General features: G+C 41.5%; 1 protein-coding gene across 2 annotated transcripts; it reads left to right on the top strand.

Annotated features, from left to right (window-relative positions):
* Positions 1–509: 509 nt before the first annotated feature.
* LOC309527218 (cytochrome P450 2C23-like) lies at positions 510–20,321 on the top strand. 2 transcript variants are annotated; one of them, XM_082213850.1, is made up of 12 exons: positions 3,771–3,899; positions 6,280–6,538; positions 6,654–6,824; positions 9,901–10,122; positions 13,153–13,315; positions 13,995–14,144; positions 15,042–15,202; positions 16,060–16,236; positions 17,117–17,258; positions 17,596–17,783; positions 18,604–18,745; positions 19,871–20,321. In XM_082213850.1, the coding sequence occupies exons 4-12, from the start codon at positions 9,946–9,948 to the stop codon at positions 20,056–20,058; spliced, it is 1,488 nt and encodes a 495-aa protein (XP_082069976.1). In that variant the 5' UTR covers positions 3,771–3,899; positions 6,280–6,538; positions 6,654–6,824; positions 9,901–9,945; the 3' UTR covers positions 20,059–20,321. The 2 variants fall into 2 exon arrangements, with proteins under 2 accessions (XP_082069977.1, XP_082069976.1); XM_082213851.1 differs by lacking the exons at positions 3,771–3,899; positions 6,280–6,538; positions 6,654–6,824 and adding exons at positions 510–905; positions 9,385–9,583.
* The last annotated feature ends 1,539 nt before the right edge of the window (positions 20,322–21,860 follow it).

Here is a 21,860-nt window from a genome sequence, read left to right as displayed (position 1 = left end):
CTGTTAGAGAGTTAGCAGCAACCAAGCGCCACTGTCTGCCCAATCCAAGGACAGCAACAGGAGGTGTGATGTGCCCATTTTTTCTCCTTTAGCAAGATTTGGTGGTTTATCATTCTATGGTATATATCTCAATTTTAACTCATGAGCTATTGCTGCAATCTGCTCCGATTGTATATTTTATCTTTATGAACGCTGTTTTTATTGTTATGTTACGTGAGCTGGTCTTTGACCGTAATAAACTATCTATCTATCTATCTATCTATCTATCTATCTATCTATCTATGCAGGTTTTGGTGTCTTCGGGTGTCTTCCCGTGTAAGACACCCGAAGACACCAAAACCTGCATTCCTGTACCCGTGAAAATCTACGAAAGCAACTATCTATCTATCTATCTATCTATCTATCTATCTATCTATCCTATGGTATACCAGGAGATGGCAGCAGAAGACAAGAAAATACTTCCCCCTGAATTTTAGGAAAGAAAGGTAGTTAGCAGCTTTATACAATCAGACCACTGGGCTGGCTAGTTTAATGCATTCTACACAGGCTGCTAGTGGCTTTCTGGGGTTTCAAGCAAGGAATATGCCCAGCCCTATCTTGAGATGCTTGGGACTGAACCTGGGACCTTCTGCATGCTTAGCAGATGTTGCAGCTCTTCCCTTATTTGCTTCCCTGTCACAACCTGAAGACCAAGCCTCCTCCTTCCCTTCTTCTGCAGCACAGAGAAGCTCCCCTCCAGCTTCTCTGGGGCCACATTTGGGTCTCTCCCACCCAGTGATTGTCTTCTCAACTACTTGGATCTTTCCCCTGGAAACAATAGCCCATATGCAATCTTCTCTGCCTGTCTTTTAATCATGGTGGCAAAGGTGGCACGCAGAATGCAAAAGGACTTCAACAGTCTGCAGGTAAGTATATAGGGAAGGGGATTCCCTTCTTATTTTTTTTATTTAGGTATTTAAACCACTTGTATCTGCTTTTTTTAAAATCAATGATTGCAAGCTGGTTTTTACGTTATAGCTTAGCATCTTTTGGATTCTTATATTCTCTTGGTACATTTCCTTTTCCTTTCTAGTTCAAATAATCATAGCTGTGATTTCTGATTACAAGGCTAGCACTAGACTGCATTAATTGCAAATCATTGAAGTCCTGAGGTTTTGATGGAAGCAATTTGATTTGACTCTGATGTAAGCCTGCAGAAATCTGATGATGCATCCTCTGCTTGCTCTGAACTAGTTAGAGGGGACAGCAATATCACTCCCATACAGTGTAGATCCAGAAGTAAGTCCCACTGAGTTCAATGGGGCTTACTCTCAAGTAAGTGTGTCTCTCTCTTTTTTAAAAATGTTTTATTAAAGTTTCCAAATTATAACAAAACAAAAAATAAATAAAAAAACAAACGAAAAAAACACACATAGAAAATAGAAACAGTTAAAAACACATTCATTTTCATAACATATCTTCACACACTTATTTCCCCAGACCTCCTCATCCCTCCCTTTTTTGTATTCCAGTTCAGTTTGTTAGTTCAGCAAATCCTTACCATCAAGTTTTTACCCTATTCTAATCTTTCATTACATTACCTTACTCTATTCTCCTCATTGTCTTATAAAAGACCTTAACCTAAATTTTGTTTTTGATAACTTCTCTTAACCGTTATATTCTTTCCTAATCCCTTAAACTTTTATACCAGAGCCAAGCAATTTCATTTCATGCATCCTTCTAATATTCATCAATTATATAAAATTGTCCTAATAACAAAAGATAAAAGTCTTCATCCAACGTCCCTTCCCCCAGGTCCCGGGTTTGTCAGTCCATTTATCCCATTAAGCTAGCACATTAACCTGGTGATCTTATATCTGAGGCTCTTAAATCCCTTCCATGTCCCTTTCACTGTTTTTCTTCATGTTTTCTTTTCACACGTGTGGTCTCCAATTTAATAATGCTTTTACCTCCTTCCAACCAAAAGGTCCCTTTGCCAGAGTCCAAACTGAGCTCCATGTAGTACTTAAATGCATGTTTCAAAGTCCCTCCAAACTTTGGGATCCCCATATCTCCAAGCCTCTCACAATCCACTACCACACTCGGAAAGTCCATATATCCCTGTTCAGGGGGGTCAATCCAACCCCCCATTTCCAGTCCAGTCGAAACTTCATCTTTCCGAGTCTGATTTTTACGAAAGTCAATTGCCAATTCCAAAGGTTCATGTTCCTGCAGGGCCTCCATCTTTTCATGTTCCACAACCTCCATCTGTGGCTCCATTTCTAACTCCCAAAGTTCAGCAGAATCTTCTTCTTTCTTCTGTTCTGACAAGGCACAGTCCTGGTATAATTCCTGGGTAAACTCCATACTTTTTTCTATTGCCTGTCTTTGCTTTCAGGTTTGCGCACCAAAAGTTCGGCAATATGGAGGGAGCAGGGCCAGTTGTTTTATTTCCACCCTTTGGTACTTTGGGATGTGGAAGAGATCAGTATCTGAGAGAGTGCAGGAGGAAGCTCTTTGCCTGCTGGAGGAAATGGTGACCATGCAAGCTCCTCTTGTGTCTAGCTTATCTCCCCTCCAAAAACCCCTCAACCCCAAAAGCAGCCCCTCAGGGCAGGGAGAAGGAATTTGCTTAATTAGAAAAAGGAATAGGCTCTTATGTAATGGAAACCACATGGAAAGTTGCTTGAAACATTTCCAAGTTAAAACTCAGTTCCATCTGCACTCCATTGCAGCAGGATGAAGTGAAAGGGGAAATATTGTTAAACAGAAGCAACTGGTAATATTAATTTCTTCCACATTCTGAATTACTGTGATATTTATTCAGTCCAGACACCGATTTTCAGGGGAAATAATATTGCTAATGAATAGCATTTCCTCCATCCCCTGATACTCAGAATACGTCAAAGTACAGAAGCACTTGAGCTTGAATTCTGCCCATTCTACCGTTTGCTATGGAAAAGACTGTTACGATCTTACATCATATTACATATGCTGGCATGCCAATAGCTCTTCTGATACTTAGATGGGGTGATTCCTGTGGGTGAAAGCAGTGGATTTAGGGCTTGATGCAAAGCTCCAGCTGTGGATTGTAGTTCAAAAGTACGTTTGTTGTAGAATGCATCAACAGGCTCCCCCTACTGGTGGCTAACCCCTTTTAGACTCGCCCCTCCCTGAGGGGCGGAGTCGAACTTTGAGGTTTCCCCAATGCCTAAGCCAATACCTCTCACATGCTGTAATCAATAAAGTTGTGGCCTTTTCTAGCCCATTAACCTTAAATACTGTGTCCGTGTGTCTTTCTTATCCCCAGGCGTGGGGGGGAGGGTCCTCGAATCACAAGTACATTTGTTGTAGAAAGCATCCATTTTCAGAATGGATTGTAAAATTTCAACAGACTTGGCATTGCGATGAGGTCAAACAAACCCCTGTGTTGCAAAGAGAGCCATAACAAGTACCTTCAAACCATAACAAGTTAGACCTTAATTGTTTCATTTGATTATTTGTATTTTGTCTGTTACTTTGCACTGTACCTTTAAACTCGACCTCCTTGTTCTTAGCACCACCTGGAGTTGGCTTTATATGTTTTTCAAAAAATATTGTTAGTAGCAGTGACTACATTATTACATGAGCACTGTTCCACAGCATTTGATATTTCCATTTGCATACATTCATTCGATATAAGATGGGGCATGTACTATTTTTCATTACTGTTTATATTATATTTTTTGTAAAGTGGTATGTGCATGCAGGTCATCGTTTGTAAAATTTTATTTTCAGTTTATGAAGCAATTCTATATCCTCCCACCATGCTGATGAAGAATTCTACAAAACAGTAGTCAATATCTGGAATCACTGTTCAGTGTTGGACATCATATTTGCTGAATACACAAAGCTTCACAGAATGTCTGTCATCACACAAAGTCTGGTACTTCACTTCATTTAAAGGTTTTCAGAGACTTTAGACTAAAGATTTCATTTTGTACTTGTTATGGTTTGAAGGAATTCTATAAAGATTGCCTATTGCGTATGTACATGGTCATCGTGTTGCCTAGACATTGCTGACATTGTGATGAGGTCAGCATTTGGCTCCATGAAGTTATAAGCACGCCCCAAAGCAGTGATTTCTGTTTATGGCTTCAGTAGCTATGAGACTCCAAGACTCCAAAACCATTAAAAGATGTATTCAGGCATCCAATTATGAATGATACAAAGACATTGTTGGGTTGTTCACCATGAGACCAGATCCTACCCCTTTTATTTGCCACAGCGGGTGGCGCTGTGGGTTAAAGCCTCAGCGCCTAGGGCTTGCCGATCGAAAGGTCGGCGGTTCGAATCCCCGCGGCGGGGTGCGCTCCCGCTGCTCGGTCCCAGCGCCTGCCAACCTAGCAGTTCGAAAGCACCCCCGGGTGCAAGTAGATAAATAGGTACCGCTTACCAGCGGGAAGGTAAACGGCGTTCCATGTGCTGCGCTGGCTCGCCAGATGCAGCTTTGTCACGCTGGCCACGTGACCCGGAAGTGTCTCCGGACAGCGCTGGCCCCCGGCCTCTTGAGTGAGATGGGCGCACAAACCCCAGAGTCTGTCAAGACTGGCCCGTTCGGGCAGGGGTACCTTTACCTTTACCTTAATGGTGGCAGCAGTAGGAATGCCCCCCCTTTTTTTAGTGGCCTGGCCTGACCATCATTTCCCCTGGGTGCGGTGTGATTGTTGAGTACTGTGAAGGGAAAATAACAGCCACTTTAAAAAAAATAAAAATGCAGCCACCAATATGGGGTGGATGTCAACCAGCATTCTCCACCCCATAACAATGTTGCATACAAGTTTCTCTGGCTGAAGAAAATAGTACCTCAGCTATTGAAGAAAGAGCAGTGCTTGTAAAAATGAACGTGTGTTGGAAAGGGAGGGGGAGTAGAGAGAATGATTGCTGCTATGAATTCCTATCTGCTTTCCTGAATTTCATTGTCCTTCATAAACCTCAAGGAAATCACCTCCAATTTCCAAAGACAATAAATGGGGCCAGAAAAACAGGGGCCATTTGGACTCAGACCCAAGATCTAGAGTGTCATTTCCTGCTGAGAACAAGCAGTTTCCCATTTCCTTTTAAGATACAGTACAATTCTAAATTCAATGATTACGGCTGGAATTATTGGTAGGATGATTTCCAGCATACAGTTGTCAGCCTATAAACTTTCTCCATTGCCATTCATCTCTTGCAATGGGTCCAGGTTCTGTATCAAACAGATGAGGATGAAAATAGGCCACAAGCAGGATTTGTAGTCAAGCAGTCAATGTAGTGTTGCATATTTAGCAAATTAATTGCACTGCAGAAAGAATGCTGGAGAGACCACACGTTCAGGAAACCATGAAGAAACACAAAAATATCTTTTGCTTGGCTTTAATTACAAAAATAAAAACTCCTCTTACATTAACTCTATAAGTATGACCCATTCACCAGGGTACTGAGAGAGGTACACACTGCTCTTTATATACTATACCCAATTGCTGACACAGCTTGATTAACACAAATTGACAGCACCTGCTATACTGCTTCACAGCTGTAAAACTAGGTCATGAGATTTACTCTGGCCTTTAAAGAGATACATATTTTGTGAAACAATAATGAACCTTAATACAGTGGTACCTCGGGTTAAGTACTTAATTCGTTCCGGAGGTCCGTTCTTAACCTGAAACTGTTCTTAACCTGAAGCACCACTTTAGCTAATGGGGCCTCCTGCTGCTACCGCGCCGCCACAGCATGATTTCTGTTCTCAACCTGAAGCAAAGTTCTTAACCCGAGGTACTATTTCTGGGTTAGCGGAGTCTGTAACCTGAAGCATATGTAACCTGAAGCGTATGTAACCCAAGGTACCACTGTATTTAAATAAACCATTCAACACATAGGAGAAGCCAACTCCTAGGGCCTTTGGCCCCCACAATAAAATATTTGCAGGGGTCAGACCCCTGCCAAGTTGATGGGCATTGCCATGCAAATTGTGTGCACACACTGTGTCATGTGATCAATGATGTGGGGCGGGGCTTTCCTGGGCCCCTGCAATATTTCATTCAAGTTGGCACCCCTGGTCAAGCACATCTGATATTCCAGCTTCTGGAAGAAGGAGATAAATAAGATGGGGTGGGTAGCATCTAGGGATGTTGGAGGAATCACTTGAAAAGTAATTATCTTTGAATGGGTGCACCCAGGGAAGGAAATTGATTTGTAAATATCCGTTGATGGCTAAGATATGCATGTTTATCAGGTGCAGCAATATACATTAAAATTACATGTATTTTTCATCACCAGACAATGAAAAGGAAAAGAAGACTTGTGCAAAAGACACCAATAATAGTGGAATGGAAAATGCTGGGTGAGAGTGCAAATTAATATTGGAACAGACTGCGGCACAGTCATACATCTCAGTGGGATGAGTTGCTAACCTGAGGAACCAAGCCTAGATCAACAGTTACAACAAGTTATAAAGGGCTTTCTAATAAGCATCCCTTAAGAAGTGAGGTGTCATGAAGCAGATGCTCCAAAGTTCCTCCTCAATTTTCTATATACTGTAAGGCATTTTAAAAGCTGCTCTATGACTGTTTGGGGTATTCAGCCAGAACTTTTTTGGGGTGCACTAAAAATATTCAAAATATCTAAGACTGTGCATATCATCTCAATTTCAGATGTACACCATTCCCAGAATAATGGACTACCTGCCTGTAAGACAAAAAAATATAGCTGATTGTGAAAAGCTGTGTGCTTTCATCCATGAGACAGTGGAGTTTCCTACATAGACAATGGATGCCCCAAACCCCCATGACTATATTGACTGCTTCCTTTTCAGATCTGAGAAGGTAGGTAGAGCCAAAGCTTTAGTGGCACATTTGAAGATGTTTAAGGAATATATCTAAGTTGGACCTAAATATGAATGCTACATTTGAAACCATACCACCATGTCTCAACACAAATTCCTCTTCTGGGTGTATCATTGACTGCTAAATGCCATTGTGATGATTGCTAGACCACTGTCAATGTTGATTGTTAAAAGTATCCCTGAGACAGGAATACGTTGGTAAAGAGATGTGTTACAGTTGCTCTGCATTTGACTCTGCACACGCTTTAAAGTCTTAAAATGCATAAGTTTTATATTTCATATCTTGTGCATTCTAATAAAAGACAGACATATAAAATGGTAAAGATTTTGATGCACCTTGGAAAACTATAAATATTGTTAGGACCACCACCACCACCATCATCATATTTATACCCCATCTATCTGACTGGGTTGCTGACTGACTTCCAACATATAAAAAAACATAATAAACCTATACAGGGCTACTTTCAGATGTCTTCTAAAGATTGTAAAATTACATCTCCTTCATTCATAACTCCATACTCTCCAACATTTCTCTGATGAAAATAGGGACGCCCTAGGATTGTTCCTGGAAAATAGGGAAACTTGGAGGGTCTGTAAGGACTGCCTATCTTGAAGTATTTTCTTGTCATCCCTAAACTTTTCAGAATTGTGCTTTTGTCTCTGGGTCATGTTGTCATGCCACACAACTGTTCCAATTCATTTTATGAGAATAACATACGTTCTGTCTCTACTTCCTGCCTTTGATTTAAAATTAACTTTTAATGCTATTGCCCACCCTCAAAAGGAATATGTCTACTCTCTTGACTGATTATTCTTGCACACTTGGGTTGCCACAGGGGCATGTGCTTAGCTACCAAGAATGTAAGAGATAATTATATAGAAGATGCCCAGGTGAGCAGGTTTACTTGCTTGGGGTCAGGGGTTGTTCTTTCCCACTTCCCCTCTCTGCCACTTTGTTACATAAGGCAGGAAGCATCTTTTGGGTTTCTTGCTCAAGAATATGCTTCTTCTCTCCCCTACCTCCATTCTCTAAAACATTGCAGGAAAAGATGTGCCTAAGGAAGTTAGAATTACCTGAAAGGTTTTCTCACCGCAGGCATGGAAGAACTGACAGAGCACATTTCTACCTGTTACTTAATGCTATAGATGCCAGTAAATACTTTTGAGGGGAAGAACCCTTGAAGGAGAGGAAAGTTTAAGTTTCCCCTGCTTCCTCTGGCTTGGATTAAATTTCAACTTCATTTAAATTTCACAGCAAGAGAAATGTTCTTCCCCTGTCCACTAACTCTCTCTCTCACACAACCCCCCCAAAGCATTACACATGCCATTGCATGAACCAGGGGCATGGAACTGGTGACCCTCCAAGTGTTATTGGATTCCACCCTTAACCCCCAGCCAGCAGGGACAATGATATAGGATGATGGGAGTTGAAGTCCAGCTGCATCTGGAGGACCATGGGTTCTTCACCCAATATAAATGAATATCTTCACATGTATAGCTTAATCTGACACTTACGTAGTCTTTCACACTTGGTTATGGAAATGGACCATGTATGTGAATGGTCAATGGGCTTATTTGTTTCTGTGTCTGTTGCTTTTATGCTTCTAGTTTTAATTCATATCCATCAGTCTGTTTTTCATGGATGATGTTGTTCTATGCCAGAGTGGTCCAAATTTTATTCCAAATGGGTGGCAAGAGTGTTTTGATATAGAACCTGTGGGCCACTCACTGCCTTGATGCAGAGAAGGGGTGAGTGAGCCCAAAATTTGACAACCCCCCCACCAGCCCTCATGCTGCCTAAGCATGGCACTAGGCGTGAGGCTCTGGCAGCATTCTAGAGCCCTCCCACTTCCTTTTCAAAATTGGAAAAGCACTAACTAGGCTTTGTGATGGAGACAGGAGGACTCTGGAACCCTGTCAGAGCCGACCTTCATGCCTCCTTCCTACAGCCCAGGGCCTTGCTTACCTGACTTTGGGAAGGAATTTGAGTGCTGGGGGGCCATCAGATGTTGCCAAGGGCCACCAAAAAGGACCTTGAGGGCTACATGTGACCCTTGGACCACCCTGTTTTGCTAAGTTTATTTACATGTTTTGTTGAGATAACATAAATATTTTAAGGCTCAATAAGATTACTCAGGAGTTTTTCCACAAAGAAACCTTAGCCCTAATTTTTAATTGATATGAAAATGTTCTAGAGGCAGGCATGACAATAAGTATTTCTCAAATATATTAACTTACTACAAAAATATTCTGTTTCCTTCATCCATATCTTATGCCCAAGCTGGAAAATGCATTGGGTAAGAAACTTGTTTACTGGTGGTGAGGGCAGGGGAACGTGACTGAAAATGAAGTATGAATGCACCAAATATCAACAGTGTTTTCAATATCAGATATTGATTGCACATTGGTTATTTGTACCATGCAGTATAAATTAATGCTTCTTTTCACAAGGGTTATTGCTTCACTATCCGTGTTGTAACCCAGTTTCCCGACAGTGTGTTACAACATAGATGGAAAGTCATTATATTTCCTTTCAGGGTGGGTGCGTGGCTCACTTGAGTTCAGTCAAAACTTGGTGGCATATTCAGAATTTATTTGCTGTGAAGTAGAGCAATTACTTCTAGATGCTGGTTGAAATCGGGAGATGCCAGTTCAGATCTGACTAGGAATCTACTCACCGAGGGGTCTGGCCTATCATCCTTACCAGCATTAGGATGCCCATTGATGGATAAAAAGGTGAGGTTGTCAGTGATGGGAGGGTGGTGGTGTTTGAACATGGATATTATGGTTTTAAAATATTATTTCGTGGTTGTGTTAAAGAAAATGTACACTGTTGTCAGTAACATGTAAGTCTGTACCCAACCTTGATGTTGAAGACATAGAAATTAACCTATTTTCAGCCCAGGTCTAGAGCTTATGTGGATGATTAACCCACCTTTCCTAATGGAACACATACCGGAAATAAAAGAACTAAGATTATTTGGAGAAGGTTGGAGTTGGGGTTTGGCTGGGGCTCTAATAAGCAGCTGTGTTTTCACCTTGTCTTTCTTTAGTAGTTTCCTGGATATATTTGACCAAAAGAAGAGCCTTCAAGGAAGATGGAAGTGGCTGTAACAGGAGCTCTGTTCCTTCTCTGGGTTCTCTTCATCTTCATTTTCTATTCCTTAAAAATGTACAAGGAGAAAAGCCAGCTACCTCCAGGCCCCACTCCCTGGTTCTTCCTGGGGAACCTGCTGCAGAAAGATGTCATGCCTCTGAACAAAAACTATTCAAAGGTAAAGCAGTTTCTTGTTGTGGTTTCTCTCTGTTCCTTTGTCCCTGTGGCATGGCATAAACAACCATTGTCTGGAATGAAGCAATGTGTAGAAGAAGGACAGAAGGTTAATTGTTCCCTAGCTTGCTTATATACTTTTCCATTCTTCCTTATAATAAAGGCATGCTTTGAAGGGGCCCGGATTTCTGCTTCCTTATTTTTATTTGTACTGTTTATTACTTGATTTTACTAGGTTTTTTTTTACTGTTGGCATGTGTCTATTTTGCATGCTCTTTAGAGCTTCCCTGAATCAACTTAAGATCCCTCCAGACAATTGGTTTATTCAGCATCCATTCTGATTTGCTTCCACAAAGCTTAAACAGAAGTTACCATAAAAAATAATGTCAAAAATTTGGGGGCGTCTTATACACGTATCCATCTTCCCCCATTTCCTTAAATCGGAGTCCCAAAAAATAGGGGGTGTCTTATTCATGGGGGCGTCTTATAGATGGAAAAATATGATATATCTATATCTATATCATCTATATCTATATCTATATCTATCTATATCTATATCTATATCTATATCTATATCTATATCTATATCTATATCTATATCTATATCTATATCTATATCTATCTTCTCTATATCTCTATATCACATTTGTTCTGATTTGCTTGCAGGGTGGTTCTATGATAATGAGCATTCATTCATTCTTCATTCATTCTGGTTAGCTTGCAGGTTGCTTGTAGTCATTTATTCACCCCATGCTTTTCAATACATTTTCCCATTACTTTCCAACAAGCAAAAGTCCATTTTTTAAAGAAGTAGATTTGTTGCACTAGGATTATGTTAACTGCATAGTCCCAAGATTTTGGTATGTGCTTGAATCCCTCTTGCAATGAAATAGCAATATTCATTTAGAAAAAGCACAGCAGCAGCAGATTAGATTTTTACTTCATTTAATTTCATTTATTTATTAAATTTCTATACTGCTCATCATTTGAGGATCACAGGGCGGTTTCCAACATGGAATTTTGAAACCATTAAGTTGCAAGCTAGCTGTATTTGGCTGTATGTGTAAACACATCCAGTCAAAGGGCAGTGTAGGCACATTGCAAAGCCCTGTCCCTTCCAGTGCATGATACCTATAACATGTGAAAAGCTCTCCACTACTCATGCAGACTCTTACACAATTTAAAACCCTGTTTGTGCTTGGCAGGTCACTTGGGAGTAAATAATTGTACTGTAATCCATAACAGTATTGTACTGTAATCCACATAATTGTTAGAAGATCACTTACGGTAGTTGTAACCAAATGTGAGGGATGTGGGTGGCGCTGCAGTCTAAAACACTGAGCCTAGGGCTTGCCGATCGGAAGGTTGGTGGTTTGAATCCCTGCGACGGGGTGAGCTCCTGTTGTTCAGTCCCAGCTCCTGCCCACCTAGCAGTTTGAAAGCACACCAGTGCAAGTAGATAAATAGTTACCGCTCCAGCGGGAAGGTAAACGGCTTTTCCGTGCACTGCTCTGGTTTGCCAGAAGCAGCTTAGTCATGCTGGCCACATGACCCGGAAGCTGTCTGTGGACAAACGCTGGCTCCCTCGGCCTATAGTAAGAGATGAGCACTGCAACCCCAGAGTCTTCCGCTACTGGACCTAATGGTCAGGGGTACCTTTACCTTTAACCAAATGTGATAAATAACAAGCTGAAGCAGAACCAGGCAGTATGTCAAGAAGCATGGCCCCGTGTTCATTGATTGGCCTGGACATAATTATATGGTTATGCTTTAGACATATGAAGCAGTGGTTGATCATACTGAAATGTGTGATGGGACACCTATTGCAGTGTCATACCTGTTAAAGGGGCAGCTAAATTTCTTTTCTTCACGTGCCTGTCTTGCAAAGTGAATCAAACACCTGATGAAGTTGGTGGGGCTGAACATAAGATTTATTTCACAAGATTCTCTTTCTTTTATGGAGGCAGTTCTAAATGTGGTTTCGCCTCATTCAGGAACAACAGCGTTCTAGCAGCCCATTCTCCCAGGAGCCATCCAGGTGTCCTTTTTATTGCGCATTCATGATTATTTGTACTCATGATGACATTGGAGTAGTTATACGCAATCCCGTTTCCAATACTGTTTGCACTTCCAAAAGTTCTGGGGTGGACACACTGTTTTGTTCCAGTCAGTGCACGTCCCATAGCTTCCTGTTCAAATCATGTAGCTTGTTTAGCCCAAATGTTCAAGTGTGTGTGGCTTTTGTTGCTCTACAGTATATACAATGTATGGATGTAAATTTTATGAAATAAATAAATGTTCCTGTCAGGGTCTGGACTGAGGAGGAATGGTGGGGACCACCCCCCGAACCTTCCCAAGAACAGGAGGACAGTATAGATTTAGAACAGTGATTTGCAGAAGGGCATAGTTCAGAGACTGCAGAGGGGAAATGCTGGGGAATATTGGGAGAGGAACAGCAGGAAGAAGAAACACTGGGGGAGAGACAGCTGACAGACTCAGTGTCTTTGAAAAGCATTCCTGAGCCTCCCTCTCCCAGGACTAGGCATGCATTGAGAGTAGTAGAACAGAATGCTCAGAGGCAGAAAGCCCAGATCAGCCAGCGCAGGGATGACGTAGGATAAGAAAGATAGAGGGGGTTGGAATTTACTTGGAGCAATACCATTATTTAATAGGCACTACATTCCTTTCTCTCTGTGTGTGAATACTGAATAAATTACGTGGTAAGGACTCTTCTTGTTATCTGCTTTTTTGGCTGCCACTGGGGGAGGGATAGGATTCCCTGAACCTTGACAGTATCCCTCCAGATGGCAATAATGTAATAACATTCAGGAAGTATTGGGGAACAACTAATAAAGCGGAATTCTGCCACTAATGTGCATTTACTGCATCAGCAACATGTTGCAACATATGCCTGCAAAACCCCCCACAAAACAAGCTGCAGGTGCCCTAAGAGATATAGCAACCATTCCTTAAGTTAATTACTCCAAAAGAAGTTTCATTGCCTAATTAAATAACACTTTCTTTGTGCCTTCAGCTGGTTGAGAAATATGGTCCTATGTTCACAATCTGGATGGGACCCAAACCTATGGTCGTGCTTTGTGGATTTGATGTGGTAAAAGATGCTCTGGTGGATCATGCTGAAGCGTTTGGTGGGCGTATTAACAGCCCCATCATTGATCGAGTGACCAAAGGCCACGGTAGGCTATTTCTTCTTATTCTTTATGTATAGTTTAGCTCTACTTTGATTTGTAATTCAGTCCCCCAAAATGTGCATGATAATTAGCATCATGTCCAGGAAAGAAAGAAAAGAAAGAAAGAAAGACAAACACTATCAAGCAAGGCATTATTTTTTGCTGTGGCTTGCTTCTCCAAAGAACCATTTTTGAAAATCAATTCCCCCCAAAGATCCAGGGAAGCTGTCCCCTACGCAATCACTTTAAAAAATAAAGAAACACCACCCATTTCTTGAGTCTGCAAACTGAAAATAGCAACTGTATTCGTTGCTACCTCTCTCCTGTGCCAATAGCATGTCATTCTGAACATGGGTGACATGATTTCACCTTCCCACCCCAACTGCAGCCAACAGTGTGGGATACAGGCAGGCAAGGGGGTGATGCCATGCCTCTTACCATCCATTATTTACTTTGTTATGTAGCACTGGACACATTTATTCAACCAAAGAAACAAAAATCCCTTACACAACAAAGGACTGGGCTCTTGGGGGCAACAATTAGTTGCCGGATTGTAACTACAAATGGGGATATAATTTTAAGGTGGAAAGCACTAGAACTACCTTTTCATGTAGAAACTTCCTGCTGGTTCCTGTTAGGTCAAGAACTGACAAAATGATGTTCACCTCTCCCCCCCCCCCCCCAGGGATAGTCAACTCTAGTGACATAGAATGGAAAGAGCTGCGCAGATTCACGGTTATGACACTGAGAGACTTTGGAATGGGGAAGAGATCAATGTCTGAGAGGGTGCAGGAGGAAGCTGTTTGCCTGGTGGAGGCACTGGCGGCTACAAAAGGTAATCTAGCTCATTAAAAAATAAAACTGAGAAAGCACTATCCCAGGGCAAGGAGATGATATTTATTAAATTGAATATAGGAATGGGCACTTATAGTATGTAAGCTTCTAACATAGTTAGAATATGTGGCTGTTGAGCTAAGTGGCAGCAGGGAGGCAAGCTTTCCCCATTTGTCCTTTCAACTCTCTCCATGCTCATGTGAACCCCAACTCATGTGTTGTACTTCCACCGTAAAATTTTCACTAATCCAGTAATGCGAGAGAGTCTACCTACACTTCTTAGGTGTGCACACTGAAGATCATACTGTGTGCAAATTGTTTCAGTGAAAGTTGTTGGGCTTATTTTTATTTAGTGCCAACATGGCCTTGTGCACCACCTGAAACTCTGCTGCAGGCAATGCTAGCTGAATAAGCATCAGATAAGTTAATTAAGTGGAATGTTACAGCAAAGAAATGAAGGGGGGTTGATTATTTGGACTGTGGATGGGGTAGGTGGTGTGGCGGGGAGAGAAGGAAACCCAGTGCCTCTTTTTTCTGCCTCTCACCTCCCCAAAATTATGTTTAATTGCAGTTTAAAAATAAAAAATAGCACAGCCCCCAGAATTGATTTAGGACTGGATACAATTTGAGTGTTGCCCAGGTTGCCCTGAATATTGGGTCAGAGCCAATTTGTGGACCCAGATTCAGGCCTCACATCAGGTCGGTGTCAGGGGTACAGCTGTGCACTTTACTACTACTTTTAATTTCTTTAACATTTGGTTCTTGGGACTGATGGAAATTCAGTCTACCAGGCTCAAGCTGTTTAAACAGTTTTTAGACTTAATTTTGTGTTGGGGTCTGAAGATGGTGGGGTCCACTTTCATCAGGCCTTGCTGACTGTCTTCGGTTCCTCCTACAGGACAGGGCTTTGATCCGACAACTAGAATCACATCCGCTGTTTCCAATGTGATCTCGTCAGTCATCTTTGGGACTCGCTTTGACTACACAGACAAGACCTTCCTAAAGCACCAACGCATTATAGAGAACGAAGTTGGCCTTTTTCGTACTATCTTGGGACTGGTAGGTTGTTCCTTCTGAGTTACAAACATTTTCCTCACTATCAGGAAAAGGAAAAACAAAACCTAGCTTGTTGAAGTATGAACGATGGCATGAAGGGTTCACAAATGTGTGCCTGATTAACTATCAGATGAAAATAATGTTCTGAAAATGTCTTCGACAGGGTTGAGATGGAAATTGACACAATCACAAAGTTCCAGTGATTTCAGGGGAGAAACTGGACCCTTGAGCAGGGCAGGCAGCAGAAAAGTTGGAAGACTTACCTGGGCTGTTCACCAATAGCAGCAGATCTCCCTTTCCTTTCCTGACCCCACCCCTTTTACTTTGCCATTGCTCCCCCCCTCCCATTTGCCTGGCCACCATTTCCCTCTGGATGCAGTATAACTGCAAACATTGCAAGGGCACATTTGTACATCTATAGAGGCATAGGGTCCCCTCTGCCACTCTTAGCACCTGAGGAAGTCTGCAGGAAAGGAAAAAATATTTTTTTTAGGTAGTTGGAGCCTGAGTCATTTAGGGCTTTAAAAACTAATATTAACACATTGAATTGGGCCCAGAAACAAATTGGCAATGTGTGCAGCTTTTTTAAAACAGAGGTTATGTGAAACTTAAACAGAACCCGAACCAGTAACCTGGATTTTGGACCAGTTGACGTTTCTGAATCATCTTCAAGGGAAGCCCCATCATCCCCATCATCATGAGGTAAAATGAACCAGAAGCTCAACAGTTGCTGCTGGATTTCCAAAATAAGTGATTAAAAACAACAACTGCTTTATCACTTTTCAGCCAGAATCTTTGTGGCATAGTATAAAAAGATGGATTTGCAATATTTAAGGCTGTATGTGTCATCTTCATTTCAGCTGTACTCTGCTGTCCCTAAAATATTGGACTACTTCCCTGGAAGACACCAAAAGATTTTTTCTGATTGTGATGAGTTGTGTGCTTTCTTCCATGAGAATGTGAAAGTACACAGGCAGACGCTGGATCCTCAGAACATCCGTGACTATATTGATTGTTTCCTTATCAAGTCTGAGAAGGTATGTGGGTCAAAAAATTTAGTTGCACAGGCATTGGTGCCCAGTTATGTCCTAGTCCATGTGGGGAAGGGATACCAGGCCAACCAGAGTGCCCCTCTGTCTTTGCCTCCTCCCCTAGCAACTTCTCTTGGCCACTCCTTGCAAGACATTGTTAATTATTATCATTATTCATTAGGCTGAGGTATCCTGTGCCCAGTTTTAAAGTCTATGCTTAATGTTGTACTAAACAATGCAAGTGCTTACAATAAAAATAAAATTGGTTCACTCACTTTACAGCCTATATGAGTACCATGGACAGCTACTTTGCCCAAACAAAAATACATAACAAGTTACTCTTTTTTTTTACTGCCATCACTCCTATAATTTCTGATCCCATATATTTTCAGATATACAGTGGTACCTCGGGTTACAGACGCTTAAGGTTACAGATGCTTCAGGTTACAAACTCAAAAATAGTACCTCGGGTTAAAAACTTTGCTTCAGGATGAGAACAGAAATCGTGCGGTGGCAGCGCAGCAGCAGCGGGAGGCCCCATTAGCTAAAGTGGTGCTTCAGGTTAAGAACAGTTTCAGGTTAAGAACGGACCTCCAGAATGAATTAAGTTCTTAACCAGAGGTACCACTGTATATAATCTTGGTTAGCTCTAACATTCCAGTAATCAAACAACACAACGTTTGTAATGCAATGATATGCAAGTACTTTTCTTTATATTTCAAAAGTAATTCTATTTTAAATACATGTGATTGGATTAAACACCTCTTGGGGTGAGTGCAGGATTTCACCCATGATGCTCATTCAAACAGGCTAAGGTGTCTCCATTTTGCCATCTTTCTTTATAGTGAAATTTTCTCTCCCCCCCCCCTTTCCCTCTGCCTCATAGGAACAAAAGTCTGCTAGTGACACCTTCAGAACCGAAAACCTTGTCATGACAGTGTTTGGACTTTTTTTGGCTGGGACAGGAACCACAAGCTTTGCCTTGATCTCTGGCCTCATGGTGATGGCTAAGCTGCCACATATTCAAGGTATTCAGATACCCCAGAGAAGTTTAAAGCGGAAAGGTTTTGAGGGCTCCTTGGTGTCTTCAAATGGCACTTATGTCCAGGGGTAGAAACATAGCCAGAAGAGGAGGGACATCAGAATTCTGGAAGCACATTTTCCAAATGATATTTGTTACAGGAAAAGTCCAGCAGGAGATCAACAAGATGGTAAGGCCCTGGCACAGAGGAATGAGTGGAAATCACTCAAGAGGAGGATTTGTGTTGGCATGAGTTTTCATGACGTCGGAGAGTGCCCAAGGTTTTCACTCTGTCAGATGAGAAGCAGAATCTGAATCCACGAAATATCTCTTTTTCATTACAGCAAAAGTCCAACAGGAAATTGATGAGGTGATGAGTGCCACCCGTGCCCCCAGCATGGAAGATCGTGTGAGGATGCCTTTCACCAATGCAGTTATCCATGAGGTTCTACGATACCCACCATCAATTAATGAGACCATTCCCCGTACAACGTCTTGTGATACAAAATTCAGGGGGTTCACCTTCCCTAAGGTATGATGGCCCAGCATTTTGCCATGATAATTGTGGAGAAGAAATGGAGCAGTTCTAGGAACTGATTGTATAAATGGCCCTGGACTGCCCTCATGGAGGCAGGGATGAGATCAGTAGTGGAGATCAGTAGTGGAGATCAGTAGTGATTTTGTTGGCCTAAGCAAATGAGCTGAAGGAACTAGTGATAGAGGAGAATTTTGTTTGTTCGATTCACATTTTAAAATGAACCAACGGAATTAGTATTTCACAGAACTATGCATACAAAATGTATCTTTTATGGGGAAAATGTGTACTAAAATCAATGGTTTAGTGGGAAAATGCACACAGAAGCACAGAAGAAAGCACACAAAAATATATTTTAGATTGAGAATGGGTACATAAATGTGTATTTTAGGGGAAAGTGCATACAAAAAGATGTAGAATATAAATGCTAGTGTTTGGTGAGGTTTTAAAACAGAAATTGTCTGATGGGATGGAGCAGAATTATGACTGAAAGCTGGTGGAACTGTCACAGAACAGAACTATAATGATCCATCTGCCCCCGAAAGGAGCTGATAGATGCAGCAAGCTATTTATGCTCCAGTTTCATAATTTCTTAAAAAGGAATTCTACTGGTCATATTGATTGGAGTGGAATGTAAGGCAGTGTGTACTTATGGACTAATACAGGAGTGGAACAGAATAAATCCGCTCATCCCTAGTGGAATCCCATTCTTCTAAGTTAGCATCCCCATTTTATCATTTTATCATAGTGTGGCTATTTCCTAGATAGTCATGAATTGAGACCAAAAATGAAAATCTACCGTCTTCTATCCCTGAAGGGCACAGCTGTTGCTCCAATGTTCACAACTGTGCACCGTGACCCTCTCCAGTGGGAGACTCCAGAACAGTTCAATCCTGGACATTTCTTGGATGAGAAAGGCCAGTTCAAGAAGAAAGATGCCTTAATAGCCTTTTCGGCAGGTAACTATATGAGCCTGTGGTAACTTATGTGCAAACAATGCCATTTCCACTTTCTTTCAAAAGACAGTGTATGGAAAGAGAAATGTCTGCCCCTACATAGGACCAGCCATTTATTTTTCTGTACAATATCTCTGGAAAGGAAGTGAAACAACATCATTTCCCTTGACAGTGGGATTGTTTTGAGCCGTCAACAGACCCCATGTTTTGCAATTTTCCTGAAGGATTACATGGCACCCTGTTGTAAGCTGATGGCATGCACCACTTTTTAAAAGCAGGCAGTGCCCTCTGTCCATCTTCTAATAGGCTTCTTCTCACAAAGGCACTGTGATTTGAAGTAAAATGAGAGACCTATAAATCATTCCCTGATTGGACATGCCAGTCTTGTAATTATATTTCCCTCCCTGGTATTTTCTGTGAGTAGGGGATGGCACAAAAACATATGATATTGTTTGAAAAAAATTAAAGTACATCTGGGTCAGGAGTCACTTTGCATGCAGTGTGGAGCTAGAAAAGGGTAAATAAACTGGAATGTTTGGAAAACATGAAGTTGAATTCCTCCCATTCTGTGGTTGGAGTACTGCATCAGAAAATTTGTACAAGTGAAAATTTTGAAGATTGGTTGTGTTTCCGTTCTAATATGGTTACAGAAAGGGTGCATTTGATAGACTGAGCTTTAAATGTGAACTGAATCTCATGTCTCCCCATGCCTACCTCAGGCCAATCATAATTTTATTAGTCTTAGTCTTAGTCTTACTCTTGATTTAGTCTTGATTTTAGTATGCCTCACCTTTTCCCATAATGTGACTCAATATACTATACTCTAGCTGCAGTACATTTTTGGGGGTGCATTAGTATTTCCAGTCCCCCAAACCAACACTGCATGAATTCACTAGGAGTGGATCTGCACACAGGAAATATAAAGCTATAAATAAGTCAGAAATTAAATTGTTATATGATTTAATTGCATAGAAAATGATTTTTGCTCTCCACCACCATCTGGTGGTGCATGTTTATAACACATTCCAAACGTTATTTTTTTGACTAATGGAGCTGAGTCCTAGGTTTCCTGTGCAGTGTGTAGATTTTTGGATTACTGGTTAGCTGTGCCTTCTTTTTCTTTGCCAGGGAAGCGGGCATGCGTTGGGGAAGCCTTGGCGCGAATGGAGCTCTTCCTGTTCTTCAGTACTCTGCTCCAGAACTTCACCTTCCAGCTGGTTGGAGCTGCAAAAGATATGGATTTAGCCTCTTTGTTTACGGAGTTCAGAGCTAAAAATGTCTCACCTCTAATGAAAGCCATCAGACGTTCAATGTGATCTTGTGACAAAAGATAAGCAGAAAGAATGTGATCAGTGGCTCCCAGAATATTTGTAGTAGGTAGAACAGGAGTACTGCAAGGTGCCTTCCTTCACTCATTCAACACCTCTCAGTTTCACATAAGGGTAATAGCCCTAGATATCAGGTATTAAAAGTTTTCTTAGCATGGCAAACGAGAAGAGCCTTAGACCTTTCAATCCCTAATGTCCAGTCAACTGTTCATGGGCTCATTAGCACTTAATAAAATATTCCACATCATCAACTATTGCAGTGTGTGTATGTGTTTTTTAATTCCCCCCCCCCCATATACTGTTATAAACATTTGCTCTCTTCTGCAGATTATATTGAGGGGCTTTTTGTTCTCTCAAGTATACATGGTTTCTTGATTTCAGTTTAACTACAAGTAGGGCTGGGCAATATCTGGTTTTCAACATCGCAAAATATCCCCAGGTAGATATTGCAATATACCGATATATCACAAAGTCTGAAATAAGGATGGAGCTATGTAGAGGCATTGGCTGGCTTCATGGTTTTCCCCCCATTGTGATTTTGCATGGCACACGTGCGCACACACATCATGATTCACAATATATTACCAGGTCAAAAATTATGAAACCGACAGCACAATATAGATTTTAAACTGGTTTTGGATGCTATATTAATATATCACCCAACTACTAATAGGGATGAAAGTGGATTTCATTTTCATTTTCTCTCTTTTTTTTTAATGATCATGCCCGGATTGGAACACAAACATTCAAATCAGATTGCATGTCTATAGACCTTTCTGAGAATGATGATTTTTATTCACCCCACCCCCACCCCTTCATTTTAACACAGCAGTCTGTGGGCTTTCTGTCAATTTCCCCCTTTCTTCTTAAAAACTATTTCCAGCCACTTGAATCAGCTAGAAAGCACAGTGTTTGCTGTGTTCATTGAAATGTTTAAAGTAAAAAAGCCCCTGGAAATGGCAATGCGTTGCTGCTGGCCACATTTTCCTGACTAATTCTATGTAGTGCCCCCAAAAAAATACCACAAAAAGAGCCTAAGTCCCAAGCACTCACTGTCCAAACTGTGTGAGGGGGAAGCTTGCCTTGCCAGTTCAAAGCCCCTTGCAGAGATGTCACTGTGACATCATATTAAACTGCAAAGAACTCATGATGACAAGGGTCAGTAGTCACCTCTGCAAAGCAAGTCAAACAGGTGGCGATTTTGCTGCCAAAACTAGTGAAGTGAGCACAGCGCCATGCTTTTGAAGGTGAAGGGGCAGTAGGTGAAGGGGCAGTGCTAGTCCAGAAGAATTGTAGGTTTTTCGTTCCATTTGTCAGAAGCGTTGGTCAGATTGCAAAAGTCACAGATCCTTTAGAAGCCTGAATCCCACCTCTCTAAGGGCGAAACTAGATGATGTGCCAATTGCAGAAATGCAATCAGATTTCGCAGAAATGCGAAAGGCTGGGCTGGATGAATCCCAAGCTGGAATTAAGATTGCCGGAAGAAATATCAACAACCTCAGATATGCAGATGACACAACCTTGATGGCAGAAAGTGAAGAGGAATTAAAGAACCTTTTAATGAGGGTGAAAGAGGAGAGCGCAAAATATGGTCTGAAGCTCAACATCAAAAAAACGAAGATCATGGCCACTGGGCCCATCACCTCCTGGCAAATAGAAGGGGAAGAAATGGAGGCAGTGAGAGATTTTACTTTCTTGGGCTCCATGATCAGTGCAGATGGTGACAGCAGTCACGAAATTAAAAGACGCCTGCTCCTTGGGAGAAAGGCGATGGCAAACCTAGACAACAT

The sequence above is a fragment of the Podarcis vaucheri genome, assembly GCF_965113315.1.
Source record: "Podarcis vaucheri genome assembly, chromosome: 2".
NCBI lineage: Eukaryota > Metazoa > Chordata > Lepidosauria > Squamata > Lacertidae > Podarcis > Podarcis vaucheri.
The sequence above is the reverse complement of the archived record's forward strand: the minus strand, read 5'-3'. Positions and strand labels throughout refer to the sequence as shown.